The following is a 25,292-nucleotide window of genomic DNA, read 5'->3' as shown; positions in this document are numbered from 1 at the left end:
ATATATATACATATATATATATATATATATATATATATACATTTTCTCATAGATTTGTCTGTTTTGGGGATAAACAGTTAACTTATATAAAGTTTACATCTCATTTTTTCAATCCTTTCACAGGACCTGATGAATCGTGAGAAAAGGGATAAGATACCAAGCATGCAGGTGTCCTTCATTGATGCCATTTGCATTCAGTTGTATGAGGTAATTCAGCCCTTGCTATTTTTGCTGACCAGTGTAGCTGATGAATAGCAATTCTTCCTGCATTCAGTTCTGCCTCTGATTTCCCATGCTGAATTGTCTTTATCACTGTCACAGACCTTGGCTGGCTTATCGGAGTATTGCTCCCCGTTGTTGGAAGGATGTCAGAAAAACCGGCAGCAGTGGAAGTGTTTAGCCGAGGAGTGTGAGAAGGGGCTTGTCAACGGCTTGGTGTGATCCAAACACCAGTTTGGTTTTCATCCAACTCAGATTTCCAGAGTTCTACATTTTCAACCTAGTCTCATTAAAATTATCTAATAGCGTATTGTGTGGACTGACAGTGAGGTAGAAAAGTAATTTTCCTATCATGAAATAAAACACTAGCTATGGTCTGATAATAGAAGAGGTCACCTGCCTTGAGCAGTCTTAATACTTTAAGACTTAATCTATTACGGTTGAGGTGCCGCAGTCAGGTTTCACAGCTTGTCTTTCTTTTCCTTGTTGTAATCTGGAGTTTACTCACCCGGCAAAGCGTTTGCTCAGATATAGGAAAATTACAAACGATCATGCATAGCCATGCCAATGAGTACAAGTTAAAAAATAAAGTAAGATAGAAAAACAACTGTAAAAACATCTACAAGTCAGTGAGTTGACTTGTTGGTAATCTGCATAGACTTGTCAGCACTTTTCCTGTCTCCCGGAGTATCAGTAATTCTTGTGAGTACTTTTCACAACAGATAAAAATAGATAAACTATGAAATAACATCAAAGTTGTACCTTTCCACCCCCACTATCAAACATTCGTTAAAAAGTTGTATGCTAGTTTTACAGCTAAGCCCTACCATGAACAGAAAGGAATGAAATGTGTCCATAACAAGAAATCATGGTCATTTTATCCTGTCACCACCATTTTTTCTCACTCACCAGAGATAATAACAAAGTCAGCACTAAGCTATATTTATTACCATAGACATTGTTATTTTTGCATAGAGTGGCTTTCATATTGATGGTCTCACCTACACTATCTGTGAAAGGTAGTGAACTTTAGGGAACACTGAATGGTTAAGCTGCATACACTGGAAGCTCTACATATTTACTTCCAGTTCATATGTATTCTTTATTCCTATTGGTAGTTGCTTCGGTTAAAAAAACAAAAAAAACAACTTCCCTTAGCAAATAGGAAATGGTAAACGGACTGATTCTTATTTAGCACTTTTCTACTCTGCCTGAACAGTCAAAGAATTTGCCTGTGGTTATTTAATCTGTAATCACTTGAAGTTGTGGGATGTGATTCACTTTCAATGGTCTGTATTCAGTATGTCGCTTCCAGTGTTCATGGAGCTTTAGCACCATTAGCACCATTCTAGTGGGATGAAAACAATGCAACTACTATATACTTAGTAGTATACTAGTGTCACAATAATCTTATAGACTTGTTATATGTCTTCACGGCACACACACACACACGACGTGGGTTTGAGTCTTTCGTACATTTTATTCACTGTCTTAACTATTGCATATTTATTTTTGTTTTATATATTTATTAGAGTCTATATTGTAAGGTCATTCTTTTGTCAAAGCACACAATTATCTAGAAAATGTTTTCATATGTGGAAAAAAAATCCCGTCTTTTTTTTTAGGCCCTTTCTTAGGAACAACTGCTTCTTCTGATGACATTTGGAAATGTACTGTATTGTGTTATTTGGAATTTAGATTTTCTATTTTTCCAGCTGTAGGAAGAGCCAAAGATTAGATCTGTGATTTCAAAGGAAAATGGATCTAGATGTTGCCACTGCCTTGTTGCGATAAAGTAGACAATTCAGTTTTACAGAACCACTTATTTTTATTTATCCATGTCCAGTAATGCTGTTTATGCATACCAATTTTACAAACTGAACGACGGAGTAATATCTACAGAATATAAAGTACCGAGGGTGGCATCTAGCTCTGATACATTGTGACGGTGTATAATTTCTATTTCTGTAAACCTGATTCTCTGATGGGTAAATGTAAAAATCTGTTCAAACAAGATATTTGCTACAAGGGGGCAAAAAGGATTCTTTAACATTTAGAGCAGTTTCTGTTGCACTACAAAGACTGACTAAACAACAGAATTTGGCAGAAAATTTCAGTGTGTAACCCAGAATGTATCCAGGAGCAACTTTTTCATTAGATAAGATATTAAGTGTTTCAGCGTTTTGATGTGTTTGGGTTCACTGCTGTCCACCCTTTAGAGGCAGAGGTTTTCAGTCTGTAGTCAGAGGCGAGGTGTCATCACCAACACATTTAAAAGAACAATCTGGTACCTTTGGACCTTGTGAAATGCAGGTTTTTGCTGATCCTGCAAGAAGGAACAATTACTCCTCAATAAAAGTGATTTCAGCATGTCCACACTAGGAATAAATAGAAAATGCAACATTACTATGACATTTTTCTCTACACCTAGAATGTTTAATATCTAGTTTTGAAGGATGCTACTGTTACCCTTCAGAACTTTTTTTTTTAATGCAGAAAAGAAAAAGTTCTGAAATGTTTTGGTAAATGAAACTGCTGAATCAGCAGAACTGGTAAAACAGTTAATTGTCCAGCCAATAAACTGTTGATGAGGAGTCACAGAGGTCTGGAAGCCACATAGGTGCATTTAATGAACAGCTTACTAATGGACATGACAGACTCATTTAAACTCAAGCACTTTTGTAGATGTACATGCTCAGAAAGTTAATTTGTGTCCGTGGTTGTCATTTGTACATTGAATAAGTCTCCAGGACTATTTTACTTGTGCCTGTAGCTTAGCCTCTGTGCTCTCTGGAGAAAAAAAAAAAAAAAACCCTCACTGCTTGGTTGTCAGTTTTTTCTTTTGCATGTATATGAGAGGGCATTACACGACAGATGGATGGATTTTTTTAGGTAAGAGAATTGTGGGTTTTCTTTTGCAAAATGTAATATGCTGATACGGTACTATGATGGTGTTACACATCTGCAACTGTCGACACCTTTCAACACTGTGAGCGAAGTGAATAGTATGTCCCATTAAATAATACTTATTTACTATGTCTGTGTGCTGTCTATAATTTCTCAAATGTACTAAACAAGCAATGAATGGATGTCAGTGTGCTTTCCAGTTATTAAAACACGTTACTAAAAGAGTGCATTCCAAACTAACTTCTCTTTCTTGACCTTGATGAAAAGATCAGCTTATACTATTGAAATGCACCCCAAGACGGCATCGTCTCAAGGCTCCAAAAACCATGTGATATCTTTTATATAATGCTCCAAAATAAATAACACGATGAAAAACCTTGGCACCTCCTGAACAAAAGAAAACCACAGAATCACTTCTTTGGGAAAAAGCAAAATGCATTTATTTATGTCATTTTATAAAAGTTCAACATATATACCACTATCTTCTAAAACAGACTGAAAGAATGAAAGAAAGCAAAAGACTAAAGAAAAGACAGTTGTTTTCTACAGACAAATGCCACGTGGCAGAAATATTTACATCAATGTAGAAAGAACACATTTCCTTCATGTCCTTATCATATTGACAAATAAGACACAGTGAAGCTCAACAAAGGAAAACAGGTCCTCGTTGTCCAGTCACGTACAGGCAGTGAACAAAGACACGGCAGTGTTAGATCTACTGGTTTCTATGAGAATCAGTGGTCGGTGCTGTAACAGCTCATGTGGTTTAGAAGTTTAAGCTGACTCAGTCTTCTTGTACGCCACCATGCTGTTCACCTTGTGGATCGAAGTGGTGAAGGAATGCAAACGCACCTCCTCTGGCTGGTCAATGGTCTGCGGCCCTGATTCTTCCCATTTATCTGGAACCACCAGGTCCTTGTCTGTATAAACCAAGAGGTCAAAAGCACCTGAGGGGAGGAGTTGAAATTATTACCCAACCACCACATCAAAGGCTCAAATGTCAAAAGTCTCATTACTCACATGGCGTCTCCAGCAGGGGCAAGAAAGTAACAGTGGCTGTTATCTGTCTGATAACTGAGCGGATCTCATGCTGAATTGTCTTAATGGACTTCTCTCTGGGTGCACTGGGAGACACATGAGAACTCAGTTAACATGCATTATTTATTAGTCAAACAATAGTCAGTTGAGTGTAATGACAGATGCTCATTTAACCAAATTACATAATCTGTTGTAAAGACTCTTCTAAAGTACAAATTTCATGTCATTTTATTGCAAAAAACCAAAACAAAAAAACTAATCCACTGCAAACATACAAATTCACATCTGTGTTGACAAATCAGCCAACCAACCCAAAGTCTGCACCATTCAACTCCTGTCAATAAGTGTAAGTAAACAGATCTGTCCAGATGCCTTAGAGCAGGGGTAGGCAACCTTTCTGATGATGAGTGCATCTAAAATGTCCTCAGAAGTCAGTGTGCCATATGATTGTATTAGCAAGAAATTGAATAACGCTCTATATTAACAGTTACACACTATATAGAACCACTTTATAGTTCGCAGCTATCAGCGAATAGCTTTCAGCTATTTTGAAACAAAAAAATAAAAAGACACTTTTCATCCATAACAGCAAATGAACTGTACAACAGAAAATACAAATGCTATTTATGGTCTCCTCGCAACAATGATAAGAAAAATAAACTGAGCCAATATGGCATGTTTGTTAATACACTCTGATCTCTGGTCTCCCACTCAGAGACACAGGGCTCCGAGCATCCAGCATTCAGACGGCTACCTGAGGACACTCTTCATGTGAGAGGAAATCTGCTCACACAGATATGTAGAACCAAATACTGTCAATAAGGCCTCTGTAATGTTTTGAAGACAGTTAAACTTGTCAGGTAGTGATGTCCAGCAGGTGAAAATGCAGCTCCATGAACACGCACATATATGGATTCCAGCTGCTTCGACGTTGCATTAACTGGCATTAACTCAGCCAGTTAATGTGAGACAAGTCTAGCTGCTCATTAAAGCTTTCTGGTTTGATCAGAAAATAAAACATTGGTCCAAACACCTGAAAGTCCCAAAAACACATTGTGAATTCTGTCTCAAATCTACAGATGTATCTGTGTATTTCTTCCTTCCCTTATAACTTCCCTTCAGCTCATTCATGTCACCTAAAAGGTAAACCTGTTTCTCCATCACCTGTTCGGCTCTGATGATTCAGTAAGGACATCTCCTGGTTTCATCTTCATGTTTCCCTCTCACCACATATCCAAACCGACACCATGACCAGCAGCTTTTACAGCTGTGGCTCCAGCAAACATCAGCTGATAGTAGAAATTAATATTAAATAAATTCTAACAGCTGATCAAGCTTAAACATGCTGCTGTTGTTTAACGCGACATCCGGCAGTTTCCTCTTTCTGGCGCAAAGTGGGCAATAAAAAACAAACAAGAGAGACGATCAGCTGATCATTGATCAGTTTCATGATTGAAGTAGCAACAGGAGAGGGAGGGGAGCGGATGAGAGAAGAAGAGGCAGCTGTAACGACAGAATAAATCCAGCTTTGTGTGTTTATTTTTTCATTGTAGCTGAAGTACGGGACAAACTGTGCTCCTTTTCAGCTCAATACGAAACGCGTAATATTTTCTCTGAATGCGGGACGATTCTTTTTTTTAACGGGGCGTTTGGCAACTCTACTAACTAACCTTATGAAGAAAATAAAGTTCACTATCAGTAACATCATAGCACCCACCCAGCTGTATAAACTCCGTCATGCTAGCTAGTAGCAGTACGAGTTATTCTGATTTAAGAAACTAAACTACTGATCTAAAAGATCCAGTGCTAATTGAAGAGGTCAGAGGAGAATTACCAAATTGGGTGAAGTTGACAGAATGGCTATATTAATTCTATACAGTAGTGCCAAGCATAAAAGCAGTCAGACTCACAACACACCTAATGTTGAGGCTCATGGGATGCAACCTAAGAAGCCAACAATGGATTCTCTCTTGCAAGCCACGGAAATCTGACACTGCAGTGGAAAGGGCTTATATAAAACTGAACACAACCTGGTCAGATTGCTACTGAGGCTGCAGATGACACACAGCATGAGTTCATGCTGCTGCAGGGGTTGACCTTAATTTGCCAAATACCAGTTAAGGTTTTAATATCATTGCTTGAGTAACAACAGCATGAATGTGCATCTAAGAACTGTGCAACACAATCATGTCAAGATATAGCAGATTCTCAAAAACTGTCCTTAAAGAGGAAGACGACTCCAGCAGAACCAGGCTCAGGAAGAGGCAGTCATCTGCTACAACTGATTGGAGAACAGCCTGGCAGCTCCTTCTCATACTGATCACACCAGCATTTGTTGTAAGCCAGCCAGCTTAATTATGTTGATCACTTTGGCACAAACAGCACAAAACTAAACGACAATTGGTTAGACTGTAGGCAGACCATTGCATCCTCCCTACTCCCAAATTCTGGCGGTAGTTTGATAAACCACACTCTTCGGTGGGCTGAGCATTATCATCTTTCATGTCCCAGATTGCCACTGGTTGCAGAATCTCATCTCAATATCTCTCTGTAATGAGACAAGCTAATCACTGTTGCAGAGTCCATGCGCACAGGTACTGCCAATCAGGAACCTGATAGTCCACACCTGGGGTACCTGAAGCTCAAAACAATTTATATAATATATCACTCCACTCAAACTGACGGTGGGGGAAGTACAAGTGCAACATGCCAGGTGTTGGAATTAGAAGACAGCAAATTAATGACCATTAGCATGGAGCCTTTAAAACAAAACAAACAAACAAAAAAGGTAATAGAGGTCCTGACCTGCTCTCTTTAGCCGACTTGTCACACTCAATGTCAAACTGCCATCTCTCGAGCACCTCGTTGGTTTCCAGACACGTGATCACCAACACCAGCTTTTGCACAGTGCACTCAAACAGCCACTCTGCAACACCAAAAGAGCAAGCAACACTTATTAAAGTTTGTTATGCAAAGTGAGAGGTAGTTAAATACCCTAAAAACATAATACAAACATGCACAGAATTTTGTATCCACAATAGTTGTGGATACAAAATATTGATCTCTTGGATATAGTATCCAAGAGATCACAATTTCTGTGAGAAAAATGATGATTGATTTGTATTCTGTAATTTCACTACTCTTAGCATTACACAATTGAGAGCTTGAGTGATTTGACATATGCACCCAAAAATATGAATATTCTGGTACGAATTACATTAAACTTGAACTGACAATTCAGAGATATTTACTCCATTTAGTTTTATTTACATTGCACTAAAAATCACAACAGTTGCTTCAAGAGACTTTATACTTTAAAGTAAAGACCCCACAGGCCTAAAAAGAAAAACAATCAGATGATCCCAGAACAGCAAGCACTAGGCATTGATGGGAATAAAAAAAACTTCTTTTTAACAGGAAGAAACCTGAGGAGGCAGCCATCAACAGTTGCATTGCATTGGATTTAGGAAAAAAATAAAATAAAATATTACAATGGCATCACCTTGGACAGAAAAGGGTGCACCGATCTCCTTCCTCATTCACATACATAAGCAGAGGTGTGGACTCGAGTCACATGACTTGGACTCGAGTCAGACTCGAGTCATTAATTTTATGACTTTAGACTTGACTTGAAAAAATGTTCTAAGACTTGTGACTTGACTTGGACTTTTACACCAATGACCTGGGACTTGAATTGGACTTGAACCGGTTTACTTGAAAAGACTTGATATTTCACCCCAAATATAAAACTTAACATGCATATTATATAGAGATTGAAAATGTGATGTCATTCAGGGGTAAAACCGCAAAGGATTCTGGGAACTCGTGGCAAGAGGTACTAGCGCACGCAGGCTTTCAATTGAAATCAGTCACACAGCGATAAAAAGAAACACAAAAATGTCAAGAAGCTGTTGTATTATTAACTGCAATAGCCGGTCGCATGACAGCCACGGGAAGCCGACGGGTAAAGAGATCGGTTGTTATCGGATTACGTCGTTGAAGAGAAATTGTTCAAGCCATGTTTCCGAAGTAACAAAGACGCGACTGGATTGCAGCCATTCAAAGATCAAATATAACGTCCCAGAACACTCCAGCTCACAGGTTAGTCTGCTCCAAGCATTTACACAAAGGTCAGTGTTTTTTAGTAGTTAATATGTCACTTTCATAACATAACTGGTGATATAGGTTACAAGCAAGTCTGGCGCTGAACAGAAATTGTCGCGCTATGCTCCTTTGTTTATTGTGCATAAATAGTGAATTGTCCTGACACAATATTGCGTTTCGCCTCTGTTATTATGGTACATTGACAAAAACATATACTTTTATTCACAGGATAAAACAGGTTTTTTGTATCACTAATTGCCCAGTACGATTACAGCATACAGTATTATTGTCACTGCTACATTTCTGTGATGCTACCAGAAATTATTTCCACTACTAATTAATTACCGTTGAGCTCAAAGGTCCTATTAATAAACGGTTAACGAATGTGTATTTATGACGACGATTTGTGAGACTGGTAAACTTATGATACGTACGATGGTCTTTCGTTCTACACGGTGCATTTCAAGGTCCTGTACCCATCCGTCGGTAAACTGTACCTGGGCTTGTTGCAGTGACCTGAAGTTACTAAACTTCATGAGTGTATGCACTCACTCCAAGAACCGTATAATTATAAATATGCATATAAATATGCTACGATGAGATAGCTGACTTCATCTAACTAGCAAATGTTGTCCAGGCTACGTTGGTGATACAGTTTTTTTTAATATGTATGATATTTTTGTCATGCGATTTTAAAGCTGGTCCTACAACCGCATCCAAGAATAACATGCAGCTTATCTCAGAACTGTCGGTGAAAATTATTCTTGGAGCTAGGTTTAATTGAGCTGCATTTTATAGAGGTGCAATTTCACAATTTGTGTATATTTTCTAAGTTCACTATTTTGTCATGTGTTGAGAAAAACACAGATTTTTAAATTACATGGTCTAATATTTACATTTAGCATATAACTGCAACATGCTTTTTTTCGGGGGTTTTTAAAGACTCGAAAGGACTTGAAATTCAAAGTTTAAGACTTGTGACTTGACTCGGACTTTTACACCAGTGACTTGAGACTCGACTCGGACTTGCCTGACATTACTTGAGACTTCACTTGAGACTTGAGGATAAAGACTTGAGACTTACTTGAGACTTGCAAAACAATGACTTGGTCCCACCTCTGTACATAAGTATTTATGGCAAAATCAAAAATTGGTAAATCAAAAATTAAAAATCTAGCGTTTTTAACCAGAAATAGCTTGTAGTTCACCTGACAAGAGCCTAAGAGTAGCTTAACACAAATTTGTGTAACATGGGAATGGAAACTCACGTGTGCTGCTTTGTATGTTACTTAACATTGATCATAAGATGCCAGGTCATACCAATTAAAATCTCAGGCATGAGTCTCATAGGCATCTGCGTTCATCTTCAACATCATGCTGCTCTGCTGTACGTTAATTGCCCCTTGGGGATAAATAAAGTCTTTCCGATTCTGACTCTGATCTAATTCAACGCAACAAAAAGGGGAGGGGGAAATGCACCACCACGTGGCCCTACTCAGCAATCGCAACTAACAAGTTACTATTTATTGAGTAAAGACGATCACCGAATTAGCAAAATAAATTGACAAAATCATTCATTGTTCACAAACATCATCTTATTTTGTACTTCACTACGGATTTTGCCTTTACTTTGCCTTCTCCATAAAAATCCAAAGTCACTCCCCACCAAGCTGTGAGCTCAGTTCTCACCAATTACGTTTTTTCTTTTCTATCTGGTGTTCAAGGAAATCCACTTAAAGTAAAGTAGACTGAAGTTTTGTTTTTTTTCTTAAGTACAATATGTCCACATTTTTTTCAAGGTCTAAGAGTAAATATGTAAAACGAAGAAAAAAAGCATCTCCATAGTGACCAAAATAACCGTGAGTAAGATTTCTTGCCGTAAGCCAGCAGCCTTGTAGATATAGCTACAGAACTCGAAGCCCAAAACTACAACTGGAGTGCCTTCAGACCGCAGTTGGTTAGCTCACTCAGTTCCACAGTTATTCCACTTTCTCCTTAGTTGTGTCACGAGTGGGGAAGCCCACTATTGAGATACCTTTAAGTTGAGACACCACGTTAGTCAGATAGCTCTTCAGCTTGGGGTCGGTAGTTAGTAGGAGACTCAGGTCATAGTGGGTAACTCTGGTGAATGTCTCTGGAGGATAGATGCCCCGTTGGTACAAGATGCTGTTGATGCCGAAAGCTGTGAATGACAATGGGGAAATCAAAGGCTTCAAATACGCCGGAATTCCAGTATTCGTAAACTTTAGAGGCTTATATGATTCAAACTTGAAAGGCACAGAAGATTACAAAAACAACTACACAAGAAAGCGAATAACACGAGAGAAAACTAACTGGGAATCAATTAATATATTAGCTCGGTAGAATAGAAACGATGTATGGTGTACGTTCACGATTCTCAATAGAAGGGCAGACAACAAGACAGTCTTTACAAATTATTCGGTTTGAAGTTGTGAGTTGACGCTTATAGGACACATCAGGCTTAAACACTTTATTTTTCATCAACTGGAGCTATGCTTGCCATGTGAGTGCATACATGCTGCGTTGATGCTAATATGTTATCGGGCACTATGTAGGCCCAATAGCATATTAGCGTTACATGCATGCGTGTCGAAAACGAGCGACTAAAAGACGAAATAACAGAAATACTTACAAAAGAACTCGGCTACTAACTCCGCGCTTCCTTTGAGAGTAATTCCCTTCAACGTGCTTGTCATTTTCTTAACGCTTTGGTCTAGCTCTCAACAGTAAATATATTGTACTCTTTATTTTCTTCTAGGTCTTCCGACTTCAACTACCCGCCACCCAGTTTGAATTTTGTCACCTTCCACACTATTGCGCATGCGTGTGAGATTGCGGCGCGATTTTGATGACGTTTTAGGTTACGCTTACAATTTTTCTACACTAGAGAGCAGTGTAGAATAATTAAAGACCTTTCTACCTTGTAATTGACAGTATATTAATTTATTTTATCTAAAACTTCAGTGCACGGATGCAGGGACAAGCTGACACAGATCGCTGGCACAGGCTGGTTAGTTATTTAATGGTTTCGGCTTAGTTATTTAATGGTTTCAGCTTAGTTTATTTGATCTAAACTTCAGTGCACGGATGCAGGGACAAGCTGACACAGATCGCTGGCACAGATTGCTGGTTAGTTATTTAATGATTTCAGCTTAGTTATTTAATGGTTTCAGCTTAGTTTATTTGATCTAAAACTTCAGTGCACGGTCGCAGGGATCAGCTGACACAGATCGCTGGCACAGGCTGGTTAGTTATTTAATGATTTCAGCTTAGTTTATTTGATCTAAACTTCAGTGCACGGATGCAGGGACAAGCTGACACAGATCGCTGGCACAGATTGCTGGTTAGTTATTTAATGCTTTCAGCTTAGTTAATCCAGGAAACGGAATACAGTTATCATCTCTTATGTGTTTATTTTTGTTGGATAATTAACACAGAGCACCCTAAACCAAATGTTTCTCTATAATTGCACTCTCCTGCAGATGCAGTGAAAGTAAGACATCAGCAATCACATATATACCTCTTATACAGTTTTTTTTTTGTCCCCTGCAGTACTCAAACATGGCAGCGTTTTAGTCTTCAGATGATTTCTGCAAACATTCGTCACATGTAGATGCACAAACACATCAGCCGAGGTTTACCAATGCTAACAAGAGCTTAATTTATGATTTAATCACCTCTTCTCTGTGCTTTCTCTCTGCCTCAACACTTCAGTCTGGTGGAATCCTTTTATTTCCCTGAAGACATTACACTGGCTACACATGCTCCCTCGGAAGATTTTAAAAAGAAATCTGTTCTCATTTTCCTGTAAGTCAACCTCAGAGGAGGAAGTGCAGCCTTACAAAACATGTAAGGCTGCACTTCATCCCCGGCTGCCTCCCTCTTCCCGCTCCAACACACCCACCCACAAAAGTAGGGCCTTGGGGTGCAGGTGTGTCACCAGGGTGCAGGGGAGGCATTCCCCCCCCCTCCCCCCTTGGGGGTGGGCACGTTTTAAATCCATGTAGACATTGAGGGTTCTCGGGAGGGGCCGTGCTAACACCTGCTGCTCTCTGGCAGCAGCACCATGCTCTCCCGTGTTTTAAATGCACCTTAGAACAACACGCAGCAACACTACACATCAGCGAGAGGAGGGTGGTTTGGGGTCTTCACACACCCCCTGTTCTCTGCTTGCCATCGGGGCGGGGGGGCTGGGAGGAGGTGTTGGCCGTCTGATTGGGATCTGGGATGCGGGGCCTCCCTGCTGCTGCGGAGCCTGGGGCGGTCTGCTTGCTTCCACCCCGGGGGAAAGTGTAACATCTCCTGGGTCTAGGTGCCGTTTCCCCCTCCAGGGACGAGGGTACCTGGACCTGGGGTATAGAGTTTGTTTGGGGAGTGTGATTATTTGTACATTGTCCATGTATGTCTATCCCTACATTGGGTGAGTGCTGAGTATATTTGTATATGTGTGCATGAGGGTGGGAATGCATGTTTGTGTCTGTGTGTGCCTGTTTGTCTGTGTTTATATGTCAGGTCGGGTCTTACACTCCACCTCTCTGGGAACTCCCAGGCCCTGAAAGGCCTATCTCCCCTCACCACACTGCCTGCCGGTAACTGATGCCCTCAGTGGTCGGTGGGTTGGTGGTTCTTGGTGTCCGGGGCTGGGCGCTCAGGTATGTACCAGCTCACTCCCGGTGACTACTTGGCAGGGCCTGGTGCCTGTTGCTCGGTCAGGCCTCTTCCGGGGCAAATGGGGCCCTCGGGCCTCCGGGCCTGCGGCTCGGTTCACTCTGGCACAACTGGCTGCCGGCAGAGCCTGCGGGCACGCATATCAACAAAATGATAAAACTCCAGCAGAGGCATGTTTTACTCGCAGCCATCTTCCAGAAAGGCATTATAAATAATTGAGAAAGTAATTTAGTTATGGTTGCTTCACCAGCATTTGCTGCTGGCTGAAAAGACTGTAACTTTTCAAGAATGGAGAAAGGCAGCTTTGTTTGCAGCAAGTAAGGTCAAGGTGTGCAAAGTTCCCTCTGAGCAAGTAAATCCTTCAATTAAAGGAAAAATTTTAAAATCACTCTAATGAGAGGTTAACTAAGAGCAAATGATAATGAGCTGCTTAAAAGGCAAATAATCTTTTAGGCTTAATTACTTGTTGCTTGAAGAAACTATTAAATGAGCAGCTGTGATTTGAAAACTCGCAAAGCAAAAAAGATTTGTCACCAACGTGAGGTTACACTTCCATCGCCAGGGAAGAGACTTCTGTGAACACCACAGCCTCCAGTTTAGAGAACAACTCGGGGTTGCTGTGGTTCAGCAGATCGAGCAAGAAATCTACTAAGCAGGTGGTTAGGGGTTCAATCTCTTGCTGTTCCAGTCTGCATGCTAAAGTGCAAGATACTGAACTACAAGTTGCTCTGTGATGTTTTCAAGTAAGCTGTGTAAAGCACTTTGCACCTTTGAGTAGAAAAGCACTACATAAGAACTTCTCTGTTGTCTTGAGATGATCAACATTTGTTCAATGGCTTGTCTGCAGAACTAAATACACAAATGAGGAGCTGGTTTATTTAAAAAATAATTAGTTCTTCTGTGCATCCCAAGACACCTGATGGGATTTTTGTTGACAGAGATAAGAAAGAAGCTGCCACATTTCACTTTTGGTTTTCATCAGGTGTTATTCTGGTCAGAGCTACATTTTCACCCATGGAGGGGCATTTTTACCTTGGAGTCTTTATTGGGTTTGGGAACCTTGTCATGGTTTAGGGTTTGCCTGGATTTCTTCTGTGGGCTTTCAGCTTTCCCGCCTGCAGCTGACTATGGGTGGCTCTTGCTCCGAGCTTCACCCAGTGCTGGAGCCTTCCCTGTTCACGCTTCTTGCTCATCATGCTTGTGGACCATCTGGTGATCAGTGACCATCAGATTTGCATCAATCATCATGGTAATCAGGCTACACTAGCTCTCAGAGATTGCTCGATTGCTATTCCTGCACTAAAATCTTCTTTCTTTGTCTTCATACCCTTGAATTACATGTTGAGCAACTCATCTAAGAGAAAAACTTATCCCAGGATTGACAAGATGGTCTGTATTTAATGAAAAGGGAACTAAGGGAAGTTACCTGCCAGTCGCACCTGCCTGTCCTTCCTCCGGTGCTCCAAGTTATCTGAGGAACCCAGTGCAGTCTCTAGAAAACAGCAAGAAGCATGATTAAAGTTTTCTAATTACACCTCAGAATATTGTGTAAATAAACTTGCTGACAACAGTCTGTCTTGTTGTTGGGTTGTGAATTTAGGGTCCAAAACTTTAGAGCCAACTTAGGCTCATGTCAAGCCTAATGTTTGTGACATCGAGCATTAATACTTGCAGAGCAAAAGCCTTGTAGCTGTTCCTTTAAATGCACTGGAAATTCTAGGAAAAACACTTATTTACTCTTTTCTTGGTGAGAGAGCTAAACGTTGTTATAAATAACAATTTGTCCTCAGTGACTTGCCTGGTTAAAGAAAATAGATTAACCCCAGCAGAGGCTACTTGTGTGAAAACCTCTAAATCACAACACTCATGGCAGGGATTTAATATGTCCTCAACAAGAGCCAACTCAGTGAATATCGCTGTACTAACTAATTAACAAATCTATAAGCCATGTGAGAGGACAATAAGCCACAAAATCCATAAAATCATGAACCTCACTATGTTGTGCAAGAGCACTTTTCAAGTACTGCTCGAAGTACATTTGTGCATGACAGAGAGAGACACCAAATGTGTGAGCTGTGAGGACACTGTTACATGCCCACAAAGTCCACAATAGGAAGTCAGTGGCAGGTTTGTCAGTGTGACAATCCAGGTGTGCTTCTAGCTGTATTTGTATAGCAAATGAGGCAGCACGAGGTGGGAATAAAGTAAATATTCTTCACAGTTTAAAAGACAACGCCACCCTGGGGATTTCACCCAGAGAATACTGGATGTAACACTAATCATCAAGAAGGCACTTAGGTTCGCTATACTCAGTACAGAGACAAGGTTCAATGATAAAACAGTTGGACAATTTATTAATAATTATTTAAAACAACATATAAAAGCACAATCATAAATATCAATGTACAAATATGCTTAAAAAAGGGTATTCAGAGCCGAGGCTTACCAGTGGAGGGGCAGGGATGCCACGCACAAACTTAAAAAAAAGAAAACTCACCAAGACACAAGTGCAGCACACTATCACACACTCACACTAATAAACTAAAAAAGGCATGTGTGGACACTCAAAGGATCCCACCACCAAGGCACCCTCGTCTCCTCCACGTCGGCATTCCGCATCTGGATAAAAGAAACAAAGAATTTTAATATATTACAACAAAACTAATATAACCCAACTGCAGGACCACACTGGTGATCTGCAGCTAGAAAAAGGGCCTCCCACCAGTGGCATAACAAAAATCAAAACAACAGAAAAACAACATACAATCTAGATAAAACTTTAAAATATGGAGCAGGCAGAATCGCTGTATTGCTCCAACTTGCCGTCTGCCCGACTATAAGTTAATCATCCAGTCAATCACTATGCACGCCAACCGACTCCCATAACCGGCATGCATATAGCCGCTGTCCACGCCAACGTCCACTTTAAAAAGCTGGCAGCAGCAGGAAAAGTAACCTCGCAACAGGAACAGACAGTAAAAGCAAAGCAGCAGCACTTCGGTTAGCGTAGCGTTCTGTAAAACTAAGGGCCACACTTCCTGCAAAGCATAATAAGTATTTACAATAAAAGAACAATAAAAGGCAGAGATCGTAACAAAACTGAATTACGTACTGAGTAAACAGCGTCATGAATCATGAATGGAGTGGCTCATAGCAGGCTTCTACAGCTACGACCTAAAAACAATACCTGTTTACGACCAAGTAAATGAGTAAACACCTACCAGCCACGATGGAGGCTTCAGAAGGGTAACCTGCAAATGATCTCTGCAACACCAAGGGAAGTCAGGTGACCAAGAAGGAGATCACAGGTAAGCGATCCAGGAATGCTCAAATGGCCATTATTTATACTAGCGCCTCCCTAATGTGCCAGGCCGAAAGTGGGCTGAACCGAGAAATAACATTCATCCTGCCACACAAACATTTATTTAGAACCTGGGACCATTTCGTGGCCTTTCCGTTTTTTAATTCCACGCCATTTCCACTGTGTTTAATGGAGTATAGCCAAATTTTCAAACATGTATTTTTTTCCCATTTTATTTTAAAATTTCAGTCTGAGTTTTTTAAATGAGCTTAAATGGCTGAATAAAAGGCATACATCCACTATCGAACCTCGTGGCCGATTTGTGCCCCATTGAAACCCATTATAAACGCTATTTTTCACTGTACAATTATTACCATTAACGTAGTGGCGATGGCTTAACTTTCACTTTCATTCTGGACTCAGGGCCTTAGAATTGTAATTTTTTATTTGGCCACCGGGTGGCGCCCTTGTTCCACATGTGACGCCTGCTGGAACATACACACCTTCTCCAGCGGCCTGCTCGAGACAGATACCCGGAAAAGGCAGACTAATTTCCCACGTGCAGCAGCAGCTTGGCCCGCTGCTCGTTCCGGACCATTTTCTGCCCTTAGGATCGTTTGAGGGTGCATTAATTTTTTTAATCAACAGGAAATGACGTATTTGTTTTCACGTGGTAGCGGAAGTGTGTGCTGCAGACACGGGAACCGAACCATATGCTCCGGCGCTGCGCGAAACACACCCGCGGCAGAGGCACTCCTCCCCGGGGGAGCAGGAGCAGCAGCGCCGCCTGGGGACATTTTCGGCTTCTGCAAAAAAAATTAAAAACGGATCGAAATTAATGTTGGTGCCAATCTTTTGTCCATCTAAAGGCCTAATTATAATAACAATAAAATATTACTTCAAATGTTTTTTTTGGAAAATATTTTATGTTTTATGTTTTATGTTTTTGGGGCAAAAAAAGCAGTGCGCTCATGTGACGAAACCGGGATATAAAGGGTTAAAATCCGCGAAATGTAATTAAAACTTGACATGAATATTTCAAGGAGAAGTAGGTCTAAAAGATTGGCTAATTTAAAGTGGAATAAAATATTAATATATAAATTTTTTATAGCACTTTTTGGGCGTGGTCGATAGTGTGCATTTTATGAAATGCGCTCCTGGAAAAAAAATAAAAGGCGATCGAAATGACTGTTGGTGCCAATCTTTAGTCCATCTAAAGGCCTAATTATAATAACAAACAAATATTACTTCAAATGTTTTTTTTGGAAAATATTTAGTTTTTTTGTTTTTTGGGGCTAAAAAAACAGGGCGCTCATGTAATAAAACTGGGATTTAAAGGGTTAAAACAATGAAAATATAATTAAAACTTGACATGGATATTTTAAGCGGAAGTAGTTTTAAAAGATTGACTAATTTAAAGTAGAAAAAAATATTGATATATAACATTTTTAGAGCACTTTTGGGGCGGGACCATTTTTGGTCCCGAGGTTCACGAAAGGATGGGATTTTGAGGTTCTACCAAAGGTTAAACAAATATTAGAACATTTGTATTCTGGGATGATGAACTTGAACAGCAAAGTTTGCAGTGAAAAGAAGAAGTCTGGAAACAAAAGTAAAGATCCCAAAAAGTCCTGCAAGAAGCTCAAACAGTGGCTGCATTAAACAGGCCTCGAGCCTATAGAGGGGTCCTTGATTATCTGGAAATCACCAATCAGTGAGGGAGAGCCTAGCTCGCTGGTGAGTGGTCACTGGGGATGAATCACAGTCACTCTGAAATTAATTGCTAAAGCCCAGTCATGCAGAACTGGAGACCAGTCAGTGACCTCCTTGGAGCCACAGGTCACCAGCAAGAAAACTATATCCCCCAACCTGTTGGTGCAACTTTTACTTTGAAAGCGAGAACAAATGGTGGGGAATATTTAATTTCTTATTGGTCTGTTAGGCCTTTAGAGTCATTGAATGAGTCCATAGTCTCCACTGAGGACTGTGTTGAGGCCTAAAGGAACATAATTAAGGGTGTCAATATTACAGTCATATCTGTGACATTTTGATAATCAAGCTAGCCATGCAGTGTTACAATAAGCTAATAGCCTCCTGCTAGACCCGATTTTCTATATATGGTCATGTCCACAATGCCTAATTCAAGGCTTCAAACTTCAATCAATTAACCACACTGTCAGCATCTCTCTTTTATATGGATTTGTTGCTAATGCTGTTGTTTTTGTTCCAGCATTTAGACATTTAGATAATATTCCCTAGCTTCGGCTAATCGTAAAAATGGCAACGAATAGTTCATTCAGCAACCATAAAAGAAAGCCTTGAGATGTGCCTCTGTCATCTTTTGGTTCCTTCCCACTTCTGTAGCTGATTTAGACATTATACTGTATGATATACTAGCTTATGTCTATAAACTTCTTAAGTTTAAAATCCCCTCCAAGAGCTCCTTGGTGTCCTTTTTGCCTTTGAAGTGTGTACAGAGAAGTCAGTTACATATGTGCTAAAATCTGGCACAGATAGATAATTTGTCAGGAACTGATGTCTTCAGCCGTAATGCAGACTGTCTGATACAAAGAAAGCCTCTAGAAAACAGAGGACATGCAGACAACCCTTGCAACTATTGCTGTCAGAATCCGGTTTCATAAATATGGCCTGCATGTGGGGTATATCACGAAACAGCCTTTGCTGTCCAACAAAAAATACAGTTTGCCCTTGAAGGCAAATAGCACGCTCAGGACAAATGGATCAGTAGAAATATATAGCTGCTTTTTGGGTGAAGAACTGTGAAGCACGGAGGTGAAAATGAAACTGTTTGGGGTGGCTTAGCTACCCGAGGGACTGGCCAGCTAGCAGCCACTGAGTCAGTTATGAATTCTGGATCATGTCAAAGAGTGCTTGAAAATATTGGGAAGCTATCTGTCTGAAAATTGAAGTTGAACCTGAAATGGATCTTTCAACAGGATAACAATGCTAATCATGGTAGCAAATCCAGCAAGGAACAGCTCAGAAAGAAAAAGAAATGTGAAATGTTGTGAAGTATTATTATGGGTGCTACATGCATATAATACATGTCATTAATATATATATAAATCAACAAAAACCTTTAAAATTTAGGAAAATATTTCAGTTTCTTTAGGATGAACTTTTATTAATACAGGTTAGCCAAATTGATATATGTCATATGGTCAAAAAGTAAAATGTATTTCACAAGGTAAATCTTAAAACCTTAGAATACAATTGAAATTAAAAATGCTTTCTTTTATTATTCATATATATATATTCATTTATTAATGAATTGTGTTTAATGAATTTAAACTTGTGTTTAAATGATCTGTGTTTTGAAAGATTCCAAAGTGGGTGAATATTCAATATGCTTCATTTCATTTTCTGCCCACTGTTGAGTGCTTTAATTAAGATATTTCAGCTTGCATCAGAAAACGTAACACTGTAAATTTGAAGTGTTTAATATCGAGCATTTTGCTCATGTGTTCTCCAGTATGTGGTCTTTTACCACATGTTTGGGTAGGCAGGCTATAATCTGAAAACAAACAACTCTTCTTATAATGATGTATAGAATTGCTTGACTTTTGACAGTTTGACTTCATGTTTAAAATTAACACTTGCAGCTTGAAAGAAGAAATGCTAATGTTAAAGTACTGTCAGATTTGCAAACAAGCTAAAAAAAACAACAGCAATCCAGTTAGCAAGTTAGAGGGACTTTTCAAAAAGCGATTCAATTGTAAAAAGTTAAAAAATGAAACACTGTACTTTATTGGCACCATTGAAATTTACTATACACAACACTGGCTTTGCTCATAGGCAGTGTTGGTCAAGTTACTTGAAAAAAGTAATCAGTAACTAATTACTGATTACTTACCCAAAAAAGTAATCCCGTTACTTTACTGATTACTTATTTTCAAAAAAAAAAAAAAAAGAGAATGGTAGATATTATTGCTTTAAAATAGCTGGCAGTCATCATTTCCAAACTAGTCATCCAGCCCACACACATATTTTTTTTCTTTGCATAAAGATTTGTCTGATAAACTGATTACAGACCATGATTTTTTTCTACCTATCTTTTATATTTCTTTCTCTGGCAGCAAATAGTTTAACATAACATGTTAATAAGCACTTACCAGGCCTGCTCAGATTGTGGATTGGGCCAGTCCAAGCGGCACATGCGGCCCACAGTACCATTATGCCTTGGGAAACACCGGATAGGGCACCATGATTAACAATGACACCACCCAGGTAGCAGCGATGACGCGATAGGCGTGAGATCGGGTCTGCCATGCACGGGATTTCAGTGGGTTACAGATGGCACTGTAACTTTCGATAGCAATGGCCACCAGGCTTAAGTTGGAGATGCTGACAGAGACTCCTGAAAGAGGAAAATAAATCAGACTAATGTTACGTTTCGGTGTTGTCAGTGTTTTGTTTTTGCGTGACTGTTATGTATTTCCTGCTTTACTTTGAAAGTCTGTGTTATTTTAGTGTGTTTAGTTTACATTTTTCCCTGTCTCGTCAGTTCTAATTTGCCCCAGCTGTGTTTCCCTCCTGTTGTCCATTCCCTGATTGCTCCTTCTATGTATTTAAGCCTTGTGTTTCAGTATGTCATGGTCGCGATCTTCCCTCCCCGTTGTAAATAGTTTGACGTCTTGTGTTTGGGGATGTAAATAAATGTGGTATCATGCTTTAAATTTCGTTTTGGGATTTTGGTGGAGAGCCTTCGTGGTTTTATTTTTCCTTTATTTTTACTTTTTTTCGTGTTGCACTCCGGTTGCCTAGGCCGGGGTGTAACATATGGGGGCTCGTCCGGGATTGCTGGAGGGTCCGAAGGAGGGACAGCTTCGGCCTTCTGTCTTCGCTGGAGGGTCCGAGGACCGCTTCAGCCTCCGTCTGCCTTCGCTGGAGGATCCGAGGGACCGCTCCAGGCTTCTGCAGCTGGTGGGCTGCGTGTCCGTGTGTGCAGCTGGTGGGCTGCGTGTCCGTGTGTGCAGCTGGTGGGCTGCGTGTCCGTGTGTGCAGCTGGTGGGCTGCTCATCCGCCTTCGCTGGAGCGTCCGAGGGACCGCTCCAGCCTTCATCCGCCTCTGCTGGAGGGTCCGGGGGACCGCACCAGCCTTCGTCGTCTGCTGGAGGGTCCGTGGGACCGCTCCAGCCTCCATCAGCTTCGTCTGCCTTCATCCGCCTTCGCTGGGGGGAGGGTCCGTGGGACCGCCCCAGCCTTTGTCGTCGCTGGAGGGTCCGTGGGACCGCTCCAGCCTTCATCCGCCTTCGCTGGAGGGTCCGTGGGACCGCTCCAGCCTTCGTCGTCTGCTGGAGGGTCAGTGGGACCGCTCCAGCCTCCATCAGCTTCGTCTGCCTTCGTTTCAGCCTTCGTTTGTCTGAATCAAACATTTCACTTGGGGTTACATGTTTGATTTTTGGGTGGGGGGAAATGTTACGTTTCGGTGTTGTCAGTGTTTTGTTTTTGCGTGACTGTTATGTATTTCCTGCTTTACTTTGAAAGTCTGTGTTATTTTAGTGTGTTTAGTTTACATTTTTCCCTGTCTCGTCAGTTCTAATTTGCCCCAGCTGTGTTTCCCTCCTGTTGTCCATTCCCTGATTGCTCCTTCTATGTATTTAAGCCTTGTGTTTCAGTATGTCATGGTCGCGATCTTCCCCCCCCGTTGTAAATAGTTTGACGTCTTGTGTTTGGGGATGTAAATAAATGTGGTATCATGCTTTAAATTTCGTTTTGGGATTTTGGTGGAGAGCCTTCGTGGTTTTATTTTTCCTTTATTTTTACTTTTTTTCGTGTTGCACTCCGGTTGCCTAGGCCGGGGTGTAACACTAAGAAAACATTTGCAAAGCCAGAGAGACACATTGTTGCAAAATATACATTCTACATTCGTACTCCTCAATAGATAAATCATTTGATTATCCTTCAGTTTGGACTCTCCACAAGGTTCTCCGGGTGCCAGCCGGAGATACTGAAAAAAATCTGAACTGAACAAAAACACATAAAGTGGAAAAAGAAGGCAAACATATTTGTTCATTCATTTGACTGAAAACATGCTTTGCTCCTGACTTTTAAGTGGCACACCTGGCAAAATCATGTTAAAATTGCATTTAACATTTTGTATTGTTATGCTTAATTGGATTCCCTGTGTCCACAAGAGGAAAACATGAGAAAGAGAATATTACTTGAATTATTTTTTATGACACAACCTATCCCCTTGGATTATCTCACAAACTGTGCCATCACTATTACTCAGTATAACAAATATCAACCTGTTGGCAAGAAACATGTCCATGTACAGATGGCACATTTTGGAAATAGAGCAGTACTAAGCACATACATTTAAGTCTAATATTTGCTCATCTTTTAGTTAACACTAACAAACAAATTGATCAAACTGTTTAAACATGTCAAAAGCAGCTGTGACTATTTACAGAGCAGAAAAGTATGTGAAAGAACACACCCTTGCAATACAAGAGTCTCCCAGTTCAATAAATGTCAGGCTGCTCCATCAACAGTAGCAATGAATGTGGCCTAGTTTTCTATGGACCCAAACTGACTGATGGCAGCAGTTCAGCCACAGATCCAACAGGATACTTTTCAACGCTGTAACTAAGTGCCAAACATCGCCCAGATTAGGTTTAAATGTCTCTGCTATCTGGATATCAGTCAGACTAGAAAGCCAATTCAATTTGTGGGCTTTAAGCACACTTTTAGAGATGTGCATGCACTATGCACTTTAGACGTGAAGCATACAGAGCATAATTTATGCGATAGCAGTGTTAACAGTGTTAACAGTGATGCCATCTTCACTGCCTAGAGAGTGACATCGCTACCCAGACTGCATTCCAATGTAAGCAAGAATTGTAGCTTAGGAATGAAAGGACCTTTACAAGTCTAACAGGTTTTTGGTATGAGTTTTAAATAGCTAGTGTTAAAATCCAGGTTATGGTCACATTTTGTTTTAGACACATGGGAAACAGGAAAAAAGGCTAAAGGATGTTACATTTCAAATGAAGTCTTGTAACGAGTGAGAATCAGCTAAACTCAAACTTTACCACAAAGCCTAACCCAGGTCGCCTCAAGGCGCCTTACATTGCAAGGTAGACCCTTTGACACAACAAAGAAAGGGATGCGACCCCCACGTGGGGGTGTGAGGGAGGCCTCCCATATTCAACGTGCTGGGACCTGATGAGTTTGTTGTTGTTGTTGTGTGTATGTGTGGCTGGCGGCTGAAAAGCTGCAACTGGGAAAAAAAGGGTGTCAAAAGTGTGAACTATGTGGTCGGGTCCGTCCTTACTGCCATAGACACAAACCAAGGCCAAGTTGAATTTGCATGTATTTGTATCCATAATCAGCTGAGGGGGAATGAAGTAACTTGTTGTGTGTCTGTGCTTGAAGTGTGAGTCCAGATGAGACAAATAGCACACTCACATACCTGAGTGTCACAAGCAGGAATAAATTCCCTGCGCTGATCATGTGTCGCTACGAGAGGCAGCAACCTCAGTCCTCCATTTCTCTGTCACGCAGCATATTAATCCCCATTTATTGTTCCTCCAGGACGGAAGAAGATATCCTGCCTAAACCCGGGCTTTACGTTATCACTCATGGGAGGAAGTCATTCTGCATTCTACTGTGAGCACGGTGCAACTCAATTTACAGAAACAATACTAAGCTTTTGAGTGATGGTCAGAAACTGTTTCCCTTCATCCTTTGGTGCAGGCTTTTCCTGCAAACCTGTGATTAAAAAAAATAAAACTGTGTTCCTTTCTATTGTGATAAGCTTTTATCTTATCAATGGTAAAAGATTAAGGATTTAAGTATATGTTGAGTGGAAAATGCAAGAATTGAAACCCCCAGAGGAAAAAAAAGGGGGAACAGCAAGGATAGTTAGGGCCCGAGCACCGAGAGTGCGAAGGCCCTATTGTATCTGCTCCGTTTCTTATTATTATTAGGGCCCGAGCACCGAGAGTGCGAAGGCCCTATTGTATCTGCTCCGTTTCTTATTATTATTATTATTAGGGCCCGAGCACTGACAGTGCGAAGGCCCTATTGTAATTGCTCTGTTTATTATTAGGGCCCGAGCACTGAGAGTGCGAAGGCCCTATTGTATCTGCTCCGTTTCTTATTAGGGCCCGAGCACTGACTGTGCGAAGGCCCTATTGTATCTGCTCCGTTTCTTATTATTATTATTATTATTATTATTATTATTATTATTATTCACCCCAAACAAGGGCCTTTTTGAGGGCCTAAACATGCTCAAAAACTCATGAAATTTTGCACACATGCCAGGTCTGGTGAAAAATTTTGTATTTTAATGGTTTTACTTATGAGCACTGGGAAATGGCTCTAGAGCGCCACCTATGCCTTGTTAAATGCAGCCCTACGACCACATGGTTTGAGCTACATGTATGAAATTTGGCACACATGTGTATCATTCCAAGACGAACAAAAAAGTCTGTGGGCCCATTGACGCAAACCCAACAGGAAGTCCGCCATTTGGAAGAGAAGGTGACATTTTGGCTCTAATTTTGCCATTTCCATGCCTCGAACTTTAACGAACTCCTCCTTGGGATTTGGTCCTATAAACTTCAAATTTGGACAGTGTCAACTACACCCTTGTGCCATGTTAAATTGCGGAGCTTTTGAGTTTTCACAATACTATGAGGCCGTGGCGCCATGGCGAATTTCGATGACTCGCCATGAAAATCTTATTGCCTCTCATTTTGTCATACATCTTCTGACCTTGACCAAAGTGAACACATATGATAAGGCTCCACCCCTGAACATATTTCAACTGCCATATTTGACATCAAGGACAGCGCCACCTAGTGGGAACAGGAAATGTCATGTTTTACACTTTGGGGTACAGTATAGTGATGGGTGACATCTGCAGCCTCAAATTTCTCCAGGAAAGCCTTAAGGAGTTGGTCTTGGGTTACAGTGAAAACTGTGAGTTTTCGCAAAAGGGTGTGACCCCAGCAGCATGGCGAACTTTGATGTCACGCCATGAAGAAACAAATTAGTATAACTC

General features: G+C 40.6%; 2 protein-coding genes and 1 long non-coding RNA gene across 9 annotated transcripts in view; 1 reads left to right on the top strand and 2 right to left on the bottom strand.

Moving 5' to 3' along the window:
- pde5ab (phosphodiesterase 5A, cGMP-specific, b) overlaps positions 1 to 3,257 on the top strand; it is a 114,736-nt gene extending 111,479 nt beyond the window's left edge. For all 4 annotated transcript variants that reach the window (XM_082511085.1, XM_082511086.1, XM_082511083.1 and 1 more), the window contains exons 21-22: positions 124 to 207; positions 322 to 3,257. In XM_082511085.1, the coding sequence (XP_082367211.1) occupies positions 124 to 207; positions 322 to 441 (204 nt within the window). In that variant the 3' untranslated portion in view covers positions 442 to 3,257. The remainder of the gene's footprint in view (positions 1 to 123; positions 208 to 321) is intronic.
- A 283-nt stretch (positions 3,258 to 3,540) lies between these two features.
- LOC309692622 (mitotic spindle assembly checkpoint protein MAD2A-like) lies at positions 3,541 to 11,114 on the bottom strand. The gene is made up of 5 exons (XM_082511287.1): positions 10,922 to 11,114; positions 10,304 to 10,450; positions 6,970 to 7,090; positions 4,147 to 4,250; positions 3,541 to 4,073 (listed from the first exon to the last, which is right to left on the bottom strand). Exons 1-5 carry the CDS (start codon positions 10,983 to 10,985, stop codon positions 3,901 to 3,903), a joined length of 609 nt encoding a protein of 202 aa, XP_082367413.1. The 5' UTR covers positions 10,986 to 11,114; the 3' UTR covers positions 3,541 to 3,900.
- A 409-nt stretch (positions 11,115 to 11,523) lies between these two features.
- On the bottom strand, positions 11,524 to 16,746 carry LOC309701788. Of its 4 annotated transcripts, XR_014275248.1 has the most exons (6): positions 16,179 to 16,746; positions 15,404 to 15,576; positions 14,384 to 14,449; positions 13,990 to 14,166; positions 12,814 to 13,084; positions 11,524 to 12,638 (listed from the first exon to the last, which is right to left on the bottom strand). It is a non-coding gene; the product is annotated as an uncharacterized lncRNA (long non-coding RNA). The 4 variants fall into 4 exon arrangements; XR_014275249.1 differs by lacking the exon at positions 13,990 to 14,166; XR_014275250.1 differs by lacking the exon at positions 13,990 to 14,166 and having other exon boundaries at positions 12,821 to 13,084.
- Between the last annotated feature and the right edge of the window lie 8,546 nt (positions 16,747 to 25,292).

The sequence above is a fragment of the Aulonocara stuartgranti genome (assembly GCF_965226115.1).
Source record: "Aulonocara stuartgranti genome assembly, chromosome: 3".
NCBI classification, from domain to species: Eukaryota; Metazoa; Chordata; class Actinopteri; order Cichliformes; family Cichlidae; genus Aulonocara; species Aulonocara stuartgranti.
The sequence above is the reverse complement of the archived record's forward strand: the minus strand, read 5'-3'. Positions and strand labels throughout refer to the sequence as shown.